The sequence below is a fragment of the Protomyctophum bolini genome, assembly GCF_963924005.1.
Source record: "Protomyctophum bolini genome assembly, chromosome: 11".
NCBI classification, from domain to species: Eukaryota; Metazoa; Chordata; class Actinopteri; order Myctophiformes; family Myctophidae; genus Protomyctophum; species Protomyctophum bolini.
In genome coordinates, this window is record NC_137872.1 from 4,287,295 (window position 1) to 4,301,056 (window position 13,762).

General features: G+C 42.4%; 2 protein-coding genes across 2 annotated transcripts in view; both read right to left on the reverse strand.

Moving 5' to 3' along the window:
* The window catches only part of LOC308323721 (uncharacterized protein), a 29,600-nt gene extending 26,840 nt beyond the window's left edge, over positions 1-2,760 (reverse strand). Inside the window, exon 1 of the mRNA XM_080775515.1 lies at positions 2,618-2,760. Coding sequence (XP_080631641.1) covers positions 2,618-2,738 — 121 coding nt within the window. The 5' untranslated portion in view covers positions 2,739-2,760. The remainder of the gene's footprint in view (positions 1-2,617) is intronic.
* Positions 2,761-3,401: 641 nt separating this feature from the next.
* LOC308324424 (coiled-coil domain-containing protein 97-like) lies at positions 3,402-12,429 on the reverse strand (the record flags this gene model as incomplete). The annotated part of the gene is made up of 6 exons (XM_080776470.1): positions 12,059-12,429; positions 10,574-10,733; positions 8,679-8,767; positions 7,723-7,924; positions 4,814-4,937; positions 3,402-3,501 (listed from the first exon to the last, which is right to left on the reverse strand). The coding sequence occupies exons 3-6, from the start codon at positions 8,739-8,741 to the stop codon at positions 3,402-3,404; spliced, it is 489 nt and encodes a 162-aa protein (XP_080632596.1). The 5' UTR covers positions 8,742-8,767; positions 10,574-10,733; positions 12,059-12,429.
* Positions 12,430-13,762: the final 1,333 nt, after the last annotated feature.

A 13,762-nucleotide genomic window follows, 5' to 3' on the forward strand; every position in this document is an offset into this window, starting at 1 on the left:
CGAGCTCACACCGACCGTATCCTCTACGGCACCACCTCCAAAGTCCTCAATAAACTGCAATATGTCCAGAATTCAGCTGCCCGCCTGCTCACCGGTACCCGTTCCAGAGACCATATTACACCTGTCCTCCGTGACCTTCACTGGCTACCGGTTAAACAAAGAATCCACTTCAAAACACTCCTGACCACCTACAAAGCACTAAATAACCTGGCTCCCCCATACCTCTGTGACCTCAAACGCCATGCCCCCTCTCGCTCCCTCAGGTCTGGTGATGCAAACCTCCTTGACGTCCCCAAAACCAAACTCCGTACGTGGGGGGACAGAGCTTTCGCCTTTGCTGCCCCAACCCTGTGGAATGCCCTCCCTAAGGCACTCAGAGATGCCCCCACCCTTAAAACCTTCAAATCCACCCTCAAAACCCACCTCTTCAAAATTGCCTTCCCTAGCTAACCCTTTTCACTGTCTTTTAATGTTCTTTAGCTTTTAGTGTTATTTTTCCTTTTTCTAATAAAGTTGTTTTTAATTTGTTGTTACCTCTGTAAAGCCCCTCCATGTAAAGCGTCTTTGGGTACTCAGAAAAGTGCTATATAAGTTTGAGATATTATTATTATTATTATTATTACCGACCGACTCATTGGAGGCGACGTAGGGTTCAGTGTCTTGCCCAAGGACACTTGGACATGTGGACAGGAGGAGGAGACGGGGTTTGAACCGCCGACCCATGGATCATTGGACGACCTGCTCTACCTCCTGAGCCACAGCCGCCCATGATGGACGGCAGGAGACACAGACATGGACGGACGTGTATATGCACGTACAGAGATTTTGTGCATTCATTATTTAATACTCCTATCTGTATCAATATAGGAATGTGTATATTAGAGTGTTCTAGATAGATGTAATCATACATCAGAGCATTTCACCGTGTTTAAAATAGACACCACGTTTTCAAAAGTTCACTCATTTTCCCATATGGTTCCAGACACACCCAGTCATAATGATAAACATTCCAACGCGTTTGTAATGGTCCAAAAACATGACGGACACAAAGTCTGCATGTGTAGCTCATCTGGTTTTACAGCCAAAACAGTTTTAGTTAGCAGCCATTGAGGTCGCGATGGCGACCCCAAAGGTCGCCAGCTGTACATTAATGTCAGATGCTGTGACACTTTGTGATACTTGAATAAATGTTTCATACCATGTGTTGTAATAATTCTGACCTTTATTGCATTTGTCTTTAGTCTTGTCCATTTTTTTGCATTATTCAATTTAGGGGGGTGTGGTAACAATTTGATTTAGATTTGAAGCCTTTGTGGGCCTTTCTACCTTTCATTACACAGTAGGTTGTGAAAATGTTTATGTATGAAATATAAGCTTTTGGCTACATTTACTATGTGTATGCTTGCAAGTGCTGTGTGCCAATCACTTAAGTTGAAGCATTTTCTTTAGAGTGAAACACATGGAACCAAATGGACCCTTACGGGTCTGTAACTCTGAGAGTGAAACACATGGAACCAAATGGACCCTTATGGGTCTGTAACTCTGAGAGTGAAACACATGGAACCAAATGGACCCTTACAGGTCTGTAACTATGAGACTCTGAGACAGTCACACAATAATACAGCTTTATAAATAAATATGAAACCCTTGTACAAACAAGGGTGTCTCTCTCTCTCACACACACACACACACACACACACACACACACACACACACACACACACACACACACACACACACACACACACACACACACACACACACACACACACACACACACACACACACACACACACACACACACACACACGACACACACAGGAACAAAAAAACGAATTTAACCCACTTTTTGTTTCACAAAAAAAACTATGATGCAAATTAATTCAAGTCCAGTTCGAATAATCCGTTTGGGGACGAATCAACACGACTTGTTAAAACAGCCACACCCTGAAAAGGTCTAGTTTTCAGAACCGAATAGTGAAGTCTAAATATAGTAGGCTAAATGTAAATAAAGTCTTAAAGACCAGATTTTTAAAACTTGTAACCAACGCCTCCACCTACTACGCAAGCTCAACTCCTTCAGAGTGAGCAAGCATATTATGGAAACAGTCTATAAAAACCTGATAGAGGGAATCTTGACTTTTAACATGGCAATGTGGTTTGGCAATCTAAATGTAAAAGGAAGAAGCAAGCTGCAGCGAATAGTAAACCTAGCCTCAAAAATAATTGGGAAGAGACAGCAACAATTAGGCTGCATCTACAAGGAGGTACTTCGTAAAAAAGCTATCAAGATAGCAAACGACCTCCTCTCATCCACTCTGCAGGGAGTTCGAACTACTTCCCTCTGGTAGACGGTACAAAGTACCAAGAGCTAACCGTAACATCTTTTTAAATTCTTTCATACCAAATGCCATTAAGGCACTAAATGATACCATGTCTCGCTAGATTTGTTTGTTTTTCCAATGTATCTGCCACTGTTGTCCTGCACTTTTTTGCCATGTGAAAATAATTGTGTTAAGTGTTGTTGCTGTTGTTGTAACCGTTTGTTTTTTACTGTTTGAGACCGAAGATGAATTTCCACACGTGGACAATAAATTAAACTAACTAACTAACTTACCTGTCACAGGTGTGTTGCAGCTCCACAGAACCAGCAACATGTAGAAACTCAACCACATCCGAGACTTAAACATTAAAACTGTGTTTACTGTGAACACCACAGACCCCGAGCAGACATCCATCTTGTAGCCTTCTCTCTTTTTGGGTTTTAGACACGTTGTTGTTGAAACATTTATAGTTTCAACAACAAAAGGTTGAAAGACCAGTTTTTGCAAAAGTGGCAAAGTGAACTCAATAGTATGACATCATGTGACATCTATGTTGAATACAAACAAGAGTTCAAACTAGAAAAATACCTTCTATGTGAAAACCGTAAGTTTATAGACTTTAGCTATTTACAACCTTAGGCTAAACAACCCCAAAGGTCATCGGTAGATATAAAGGATTGGAAAGAAGTCAAGAGGATTTGTAACCTATGTAATGAAGCCAGAATTGGAGACGAGTATCATGTTTTGCTGGAATGTAAGAATACTGGCATTATTTCAGGCAAAAATACCTGCCACTTTATTTTTTTTTACCCACCCTTCTATGTTTAAATTAATTGCATTACTAAAATCTGAAAAACTAAAAGTAATCTATAAATTGGGTGCTTTTCTGAAAAATGTTCTTCCACTGTACAAATAGGGAAAGCCTTCCGATGTGTCTATGTATATCGTGTAATCTGTTATGTATTGTATACTTTTGATTGTATACTTTTATGAATCTGTGCTCCAAACCATGTGATCATGGTCGTGAGTTAAATAAATTATGATGATGAAATCTATTCCACATTGCATTCTGTTATGTCACCGTGCCACCAGCAGGTGTCGCTGTAACACAGCCGAGGCCAGGGTTACCAGCTCTTCATGGAGAGAGAAATAATAAACCACCAGCACAGTGTCAACACTACAGATGAGAGGCCGGTGACACATCATTTAGCTTCAGCACAGTGTCAACACTACAGATGAGAGGCCGGTGACACATCATTTAGCTTCAGCACAGTGTCAACACTACAGATGAGAGGCTGGTGACACACACATAATTTAGCTTCAGTACAGTGTCAACACTGCAGATGAGAGGCCGGTGACACATCATTTAGCTTCAGTACAGTGTCAACACTACAGATGAGAGGCCGGTGACACACACATCATTTAGCTTCAGTACAGTGTCAACACTACAGATGAGAGGCCGGTGACACACACATCATTTAGCTTCAGTACAGTGTCAACACTACAGATGAGAGGCCGGTGACACACACATCATTTAGCTTCAGTACAGTGTCAACACTACAGATGAGAGGCCGGTGACACATCATTTAGCTTCAGTACAGTGTCAACACTACAGATGAGAGGCCGGTGACACGCACATCATTTAGCTTCAGTACAGTGTCAACACTACAGATGAGAGGCTGGTGACACACACATCATTTAGCTTCAGTACAGTGTCAACACTACAGATGAGGCTGGTTAGCCGCAATTTGCAACTCTAGATTTTCTTATAATGGGGTGAATCTAGAGTTGCAATACCCTCCATTGACTCCCCACTCATCCAATTTGGTTTGCGATCTGCTTGTCTTAAACGACGTTAAACTCACCAACATTGCAGCTGTAGTCCAAGCTTGAATTATCCTCTTTCAATCTGCCGAGCTTGTTTTTCATACAAATCCACCGTAGAGATGTTATGAGCTACTTTCTGTCAAGACATCCTCTGCATGTGATTCAAGTGTTGCAGTTTGGAAGCACACGTTTTTGTTAACGGGTCACGCTGCTGCCTCCTGCATTATGTGCAAATTAGAAACCGGTGGAACGCAGGGCCGTTCAGTGACATACGACGAGTGCTTCCAAACTCCAGCACTCCAGAAAAATAATCACCAGCACATAATGTCTTGACAGAAAGTAGCTCATAACATCTCTACGGTGGATTTTCATGAAAAACAAGCTCGGCAGATTGAAAGAGGATAATTCAAGCTTGGACTACAGCTGCAATGTTGGTGAGTTTAACGTCGTTTAAGACAAGCAGATCGCAAACGCAAATTGGATGAGTGGAGGGAGTCAATGGAGGGTATTGCAACTCTAGATTCATCCCATTATAAAAAAAAATCTAGAGTTGCAAATTGCGGCTATTTCAGAGGGTGCTCACAAATCATATAATCCACAGAGCATCCCTTTGCTTGAAGTATTAGGTGTGTAAAAAAAGATGTCTAGTGATTACTAGTAACCTGTAGTTGAAATCCTTGTCTTTGCCGTCCAGGAAGCGCTGGTGCATCTGACTGACAAACTCCTCTCTGAGCATGGCCTTCTCCTGTGGGGTTGGCTCCCACTCCTCTTTTCCAGAAACATCGCCTGGGAGGGAACAAAAATAAACGTTATCCCTGACTGACCCAATTTTTTTATTTAACCTTTATTTAACCAGTAAAATCACATTGAGACTGTGGGCTGTATTTTGCGTGTCTTAAGTACCAGGTCTTATTACCTAACTTGAGTAAACTAAAGACCTGGAGGCGTGATCAATGCTCTTTGGCTATTCTGAGTGGCCAAAGAGCATTGATCACGCCTCCAGGTCTTTATTTTACTCAAGTTAGGTAATAAGACCTGGTACTTAAGACACGCAAAATACAGCCCTGTGTCTCTTTTACAAGTGGGAACTGAAGGCCAAGAGGCAGAAATAAAAATGACACTTCAATACCACATCGTCAATGTTTTGTGTTTTTGAACCAGCAAAATACAACATCCATAATACACCTTAAAGTACCTATGCATAAATACAACAAGTCACCTGTCCTACTTTTTAGTAGCAGGGCAAAATACACCATATACACAATATACACGATCTGAGCCGATATATATATAGGCATGAACATAGGCTAGTACATATCCAAACATGTGCAGGTGTTGGATTGTACATCAAAGATGATCCTTTTGAAACTTCTCAAGGGAACTTTCAAAGCCAATTTTAGTCTGGACTGTAGATCATTCCACGACCAAGGGCCAAAGAAGAGGCGTAGAGTGTGTGTGTGAGAAGGGAGAGAAAGGGAACAAATAAACGTTATCCCTGACTGACCCGATGGAAGAGGCGTAGAGTGTGTGTGTGTGTGTGTGTGTGAAAAGGGAGAGAAAGGGAACAGGCGTTTGGCCACCCAATCCATCATCTAAGTTCACAGTCCACTATGATCCATGCTCTTACTGATGGAAAGAGAGAGGGATGGTACAAGCGGGTAAAGTGAGACAAATAGAGCACCGAAGTCTGACGCCAATATCGGTAGAGGGCGCAAATCCACAGGTTCCTGTACTTTTTATTTGCATTATAATCCCTCATATAAGAACTGTGTTTGAAAAATAAACATGTCACCCCAGCCGCTTCACTCATATGGATATGAAGAATCAACTGACTGAGAGAAAACGCCAATGTTACTGCTAATGAATTAGTTACATTTTCGCTAGAAGCAGACTGTATCATAATATGAGTGACTGACTGTCGTAAACGATACAGAGACACCTCCCTGACAATAACGCCGAGACAGCTTGTTTATTTTTGGACCACAACACTTATAGTAGACAGATATTAAGATCACCCCATGTTATTCTCCATAGAGAAATCACTTCCGCGAACCAGAGGAATCGAAGGGATGAGCGAGTGCTCTATAGAGAGGGGAGAAAGCGAATCACAGGAGAAGGTACACATTGAGACAGAGAGAGAAAAGAGTGACTGCCACTCAACATGCCTCCTGAACACTCCTCTGCACCAAAGTTCAAATGACTAAAAGTGGATAAAGGGAATCTACCAACACGCCTCAAGCCTGGAACGGCTGATCCGGTACATCACAGGAACAAGGACAACAGTCACAGAAGGACACTGGGAGCAGCACAGACATTTTAATCCTTTTATTGGGTGCTAGACTAGTGCAACAAAGAACGAACGTTTTCGACCTATACAAAGCAAAGCAGAGCAAAGTTACTATATTTACCCAGGGTAACTGGACTAAGCTCAAGAACTTGTTTACAGCCAGGCCCTGCTCATAGAACATTTCATGGTAGGGGTTCAATGCCTTGCTCAAGGGCACTTCAGCGGTGGTAATTTTAACGTGCCGGTCCGGGGATACGAACTAGCGACCTTCCGATATCAAGACCGCTCCGCAAATCGTTCGGCCACCGCTGCCACAATACGGTCTTCAGGCGGTGGCCTAGTGGTACAGGCGCATGCCACTAAAGAGCGTCGCAGTCCCGCCCGCTTTCATGACAACGCCAGGCCCAGGAAATTAATCCCAATGATTTTCAAAACGTATTTATTTAAAGACCAACCAACACACACAATATTTTGGACCAAACAAATAATTACAAAGAAGAAAACCAACAAAAAAAGTGTTGTAACCTGCCGTATTTTTTCGACTTTCTAATTCTTTGTTTGGCCCAAAACATTGTGTTTGTTGTCATGATTTGTCACGACAAAAGTTGGCTTTGTCTGCGGCGTAAACGTCTTTAAGTAAATACTCTATGAGGAAAATGAACGGGGATTTATTTTCCGGGTCTCTCGACTCGAGGGGGCGGGACTGCGACGCTCTATAGGCTCTGGTCTGACAGTGCGTCGCGTGTTCGAGTCCTGTTCATGACGACCTTTGCTGCATGTCTCTCTCCCCTTCTCTCTCTCTTTCCTGTCAATCTTCACTTGAAACTATCAATAAAAAGGCAGAAAAGCTAAAAACAAATCTTTAAAAAAATGAAAATGTCCGCACTGCTCCAGTGTCCTCTCCTCCTCCTGCGACTAAAAGTGGATCTTAGTGACCACACAACGTCTCTAGAGCTCAGCAGTGACTTCTGCTCTCATCTCAGTGACCACACAACGTCTCTAGAGCTCAGCAGTGACTTCTGCTCTCATCTCAGTGACCACACAACGTCTCTAGAGCTCAGCAGTGACTTCTGCTCTCATCTCAGTGACCACACAACGTCTCTAGAGCTCAGCAGTGACTTCTGCTCTCATCTCAGTGACCACACAACGTCTCTAGAGCTCAGCAGTGACTTCTGCTCTCATCTCAGTGACCACACAACGTCTCTAGAGCTCAGCAGTGACTTCTGCTCTCATCTCAGTGACCACACAACGTCTCTAGAGCTCAGCAGTGACTTCTGCTCTCACCATCACCGTCTTCCTCATCTTCAACTTCCTCCCGTGCGGCCTCCTCTCTCTCGTGCTCCTCCTGCAACTGATTCTGGATCAGCCTCTCCTGGTAGGAGTCGAGGAGGAGGTGGGCCAGCCCTGCGTTGCCTTCGCCGCCCGGGCATCCCGCTTGTCCTTCTGCACCTCCTCCCTGCATCGCCTCCTGAGAGCGTACCAGTAACTGTTGAAACAAGGCAAAGGTAAACGACAGAGGCAAAAAAAGGCAGAATTAGCACATTGTCACCTTAACCCATTCTGACCTGAGATCAGATTCTAAAAATGTCTTCTACATCCTGACAGTTTTCTGAAAAAGCTATGTTTCTGTGTCAGTCGTTCTTCGATTTTTCAAAAATAGCAGACCTACAAGCTATTTTTCAATAGCTAAAGCATAACGTAGTGCCAACACCAAAAGAGGTTCCCACCCAGAATGGGTTAAGTGCTGCAAGCCTTTATTAGGTCGTGTTAATTCTCCAAATGCCACCATGTGACTTTTGATTTAAAGGTCACGGTTGAGTTTCAACCGTGACACAGCAATTGTATTTGGTTTATTTTACAGCACCAAGGGTTGTGCCAGTGACTAAGACTATTGGTCTTGTTTTGTAAAGAAATATACATGTTTTACAATAATGAACAGTAGAAATCTCTCAATTTAGATTCAGACTTGTGCCGGCTAATATAAACACTACCAGTTGTAAAAAAAGAAAGAAAGAAAAAAAAAACAGCATGTAATATATGTGAGCACAATACTAACATGGTGTAACGTTGCATGTGTTGTCCTTTTATGATTATGCACCAATGCAACGGAGAACAACATCCTGTGATTGTACATTACGTGGAAAGTGGAGTATTTCCAATTCTGGCAATTCACGTAAACAAAAGAAAACAACTCGACACAAAGAACCGATTAGAAGGTGTGCAGAACAAAGCCGCCCCACCTCATCATCGGTCAGATGCTGGCCAATGTACTGCTCGTACAGTAGGGGCTGCCTGGTGCGCATCTGCTCCTCGCTGAAATACTGACCGTCTGGGAGACAAAGACAACACGACATATGGTTAATACTGACCGTCTGGGACAAAGACAACACGACATATGGTTAATACTGACCGTCTGGGACAAAGACAACACGACATATGGTTAATACTGACCGTCTGGGACAAAGACAACACGACATATGGTTAATACTGACCGTCTGGGACAAAGACAACACGACATATGGTTAATACTGACCGTCTGGGAGACAAAGACAACACGACATATGGTTAATACTGACCGTCTGGGACAAAGACAACACGACATATGGTTAATACTGACCGTCTGGGACAAAGACAACACGACATATGGTTAATACTGACCGTCTGGGACAAAGACAACACGACATATGGTTAATACTGACCGTCTGGGACAAAGACAACACGACATATGGTTAATACTGACCGTCTGGGACAAAGACAACACGACATATGGTTAATACTGACCGTCTGGGACAAAGACAACACGACATATGGTTAATACTGACCGTCTGGGAGAAAGACAACACGACATATGGTTAATACTGACCGTCTGGGACAAAGACAACACGACATATGGTTAATACTGACCGTCTGGGACAAAGACAACACGACATATGGTTAATACTGACCGTCTGGGACAAAGACAACACGACATATGGTTAATACTGACCGTCTGGGACAAAGACAACACGACATATGGTTAATACTGACCGTCTGGGACAAAGACAACACGACATATGGTTAATACTGACCGTCTGGGACAAAGACAACACGACATATGGTTAATACTGACCGTCTGGGACAAAGACAACACGACATATGGTTAATACTGACCGTCTGGGACAAAGACAACACGACATATGGTTAATACTGACCGTCTGGGACAAAGACAACACGACATATGGTTAATACTGACCGTCTGGGACAAAGACAACACGACATATGGTTAATACTGACCGTCTGGGACAAAGACAACACGACATATGGTTAATACTGACCGTCTGGGACAAAGACAACACGACATATGGTTAATCGAGTTTGATTATTTGATCTTTTTCTGCTTAATTCTTATAGTGGTAGTGAGAGACAGGAATGGTGGCAGAGAGAGAGAGAGAGGGGATATTTACCCATTCTGACCTGAGATCAGATTCTAAAAATGTCTTCTACATCCCGACAGTTTCATTATTAACCCATTCTGACCTGAGATCAGATTTTATAAATGTCTTCTACATCCTGACAGTTTTCTGAAAAAGCTATGTTTCTATGTCAGTCGTTCTTCGATTTTTCAAAAATAGCAGACCTACAAGCTCATAGCGCGCCACTCGGTGGCGCGCTATGAGCTTGTAGATCTGCTATTTTTCAATAGCTAAAGCATAACATAATGCTAACACCAAAAGGGATTCACTCCCCAAAATGGGTTAAATAAAGCAAAGTGTCTCGGGGTCAAACTCTAACCCAGGCCTGCTGCAAGAAGCACTCATTTATGTGGTACAGTATGTGGTCTTATCAGGTGATTCCCCCAGAGTTGATTATTTGGTTACAGTGTGGCTTGAGATCAAGACACCTAGAACAGGGTCTGTCTGTCTGTCTGTCTGTATATCACACATGCATGTACGTACGTACGTACCTTTATTGATAAGATAAACATGTTAAATGTCATGTTATTCAGGACATTGCATGTACTGAGGATCTAAAATTGGCCACTGGACCATCCGAAGAGCTATTTGAATGAATTGATAACACTCACGCTATGGTTCTTTTGATCCCATATCAATATATATATATATATAAATATGAACATACTCTCAGGAACCCTTACCCCTCTGGAGGGCCCTGAGGGCAGCGTAGCGCTGGTTTCGGACCCTGGTCTTGTCTGCGTGTCCAACGGCCCGTCTCTGTATCACCCTGCGGTAGTGCTGGGCCCGCGAATCAGAGCGGAGACTGGAGAACGCCTCCAGGTGCTTAGGCTTCAGATACGCCTGGAGAAATGGGAACCGCAGAAACATTGGACACATTTGTGATTTGTGAACAAGACACACACCGCACACCGCACAAACTAAAGGCCCCATTCATAGTCTGGATTTTCGGTGGTGAGGTGACCGCCGCTCCGGTGGTGAGCTGACCACGGGAGCTGAAATAACGTTGAGCGGTGGTGAGTAAAAACAGAGAGATGGGCTGGAGCGGTGGTGGTGGTTTGCTCTTCACCGCGGCTCGTGACGTCATGTTGTAGTTCAGTGGTCACCTAACCACCGAAGATCAAGACTACCGGTATGTACGAGTCTTTAGTCTGCTCAGACGTAGGCCTAGGCAGGACACAAACCACTAGCCTGGTTAATAAACCAGACTAATATCGCACGGACCGCGGGATATTAGTCTGGGGAGGCTCAGCTTGGATTTCATTTCCAGGGCGGCGGGTTGAAACATTTTCTCTTTGACGCAATTGGTCAGAGCTACTGTCAGTCAAAGGCCTCAAGCATTGAAAGTCACTGTACCAAAGCCCGCCCATATTGCATACCGTGTCCCGATTGGCCGCCCCATTTCTCTGGTGTAGTAAATGGGCGTACAATTGAGCCTCTCCAGACCGAAATCCGCCGGCAGGCAATTTTTTTTTTGCACCAGTGGCATCATCGATGGGGAACCCAAGCTAATACAAACTGCAGGCTTTCTATTCCTGAAAAGTTGCAATGCGAAAATGTAAGACTTTCTCACGATAATAGAAATCGAAATATATATATTTTTTTCTTGTTTAAAAATAAATCTGTGACGATGATGTCACAGGTGCCCACAGCCCTCATATGAGACACATAATCAATGAGTAGGAAAAAAATTATCATGATGAACATTAGCGAGGACCAATTATATGAAGATAAGTTGAAACGTGTTGAAGAGGGCCTTTAAGATGACTAAATGAGATATTAAGAATAGAAACTACCACCGCTGAAGTGCCCTTGAGCAAGGCATTGAACCCGTCCCCTACCATGAAATGTTCTATGAGCAGGGCCTGGCTGTAAACAAGTTCTTGAGCTTAGTCCAGTTACCCTGGGTAAACATAGTACCTTTCTAGCCGCAATTTGCAACTCTAGATTTTTTTACAATGGGCCCATTGTAAAAAAAGAATCTAGAGTTGCAAATTGCGGCTAGTACCTTTCCTTTCCTCTCTCTCTCACACACACACACACACACACACACACACACTCACGCTCAACTCACTCTGACTCTGTTATGACTGAGGACAAAAACAATCTGTGTACTGGAAATACCTACTAGATAGAAAGAACGTTATAAGTACTGGTGGTAGACTCACCTGCTTGTTCTGGAGTGGCGCTTTCGTGTGTGTAAAGTCACATCCTAGCAGTGGCCCTGCGGTGTGTTCGTGTGTGTAAAGTCACATCCTAATAGTGGCCCTGCTGTGTTCGAGTCTACTGGTTCAACGACGGTCGTTCTCGGCCTGTCGCTGGTCTCATGTGAACAAGGAGGTGTAGCCTCGATCTCTCCCCACATACTACTGGAAGATGATAGTCGCGCAAATATAGTTAACCGTTGTATCTTATTCTTGTTGCCAATTCCGATCTTATAACAACACCATGATAATGTCAACGCCATGTTGTCGAAGAAGTAGGAATACATTAATTACGTATGTTTCATCAGTTAATGGGGTTTTTTTCATCGCTCAGAATAAACGCAATAAAGCCGCCATATTGGTCCGGTCTTATTATTGTTCCCCCTCCTCGTTCAAGTGACTTGCCAATGGTTCCGCTTGCCAATGGTTCCGCTGGGAAACAAACCTTCTATTTCTGTTAATCTCTACATAATAGCATACAAGTTAAGCAACACAACAGTAGTAATAATTATTTGTATTATTATTAATAATAATAATAATAATGCATTGCTTGTAGGCAATATCCAACAATACCCAATTCAAATTGCATTACGCTGTGACATTATATGATTTGTTATCTAATTATTATAATAAAAAAAGGAGGTAATTTTTTTTTACCTCCTTTATGATGAATTCCTGTTCTGTTCTTTTACTATATAGAAAGCTCTAAATGTTATGATGAATTGAACATGGTGGACCCTCTTGTAAACCAATGTAATGCTTAATGGTGACGTCCACTCACAGTTAACAGTATTTGTATCGAGTTGTGCTTGAAATGTACTGTAATTCTGCAAACTGTTAATAAATATATCAATCAATCAAAACTCAATCTCTTATCAGACCCAGTGTTACTTTCTATATACAGGTTTAATGTTTGTTTTTAGTCAATTGACAATAAAGATAATTTAATGTTTGTTTTGTCACCGCTTGTTTTACATCGTCATCATTACATCATAAGCTATACCGAATTCCCTCCTGCCTCGATGTTGTAAGATCATAAGAGTGCCCCTCACTTCACATGGGCGTGATTTTTTCAGCAGATTTTTGTTCAGATTTAGTTTTAGTCTTTTTAATAACAAACCGTTTAGTCTTATAGTCCTATGTCGTCTTCTGTCCTATAGTCTTTTAGTCTTTACTATTAGTATTTTACTATTAGTATTGTAGTAGTTAGTATTATTCAGCTTACTGTGGAGACACATGCTGGAACTTTTTACTTTGAAATGTTTTGTAGTTTCTGAGTTTTTTAACTTAAACGCCCAATGCATTCTCAATGGCAATAGCAAAAACGTTGACATGCTACTAGTCCTACATACTTACACCTAGAAGCCCCATTCAAACCCATTTAGGTTTATCTTACGGTGGACATGTTTGCCTGAAAATGAATCTTTGAAATGTTTCATAGTTTTAGAAATATAGTGCTTTCAAATTTGATAAATGTATAATGGGACTCAATGGCAGATTATGGCACATCAAAAATCACTTTCACCTAGAAACTCCATTCACACTTTTTATAATTCAGCTTATTGTGGAGACACATGCGTCTCTTAAACGTCCAATGCATTCTCAATGGCAATAGCAAAAACGTTGACATGCTACTAGTCCTACATGCTTACACCTAGAAACCGCATT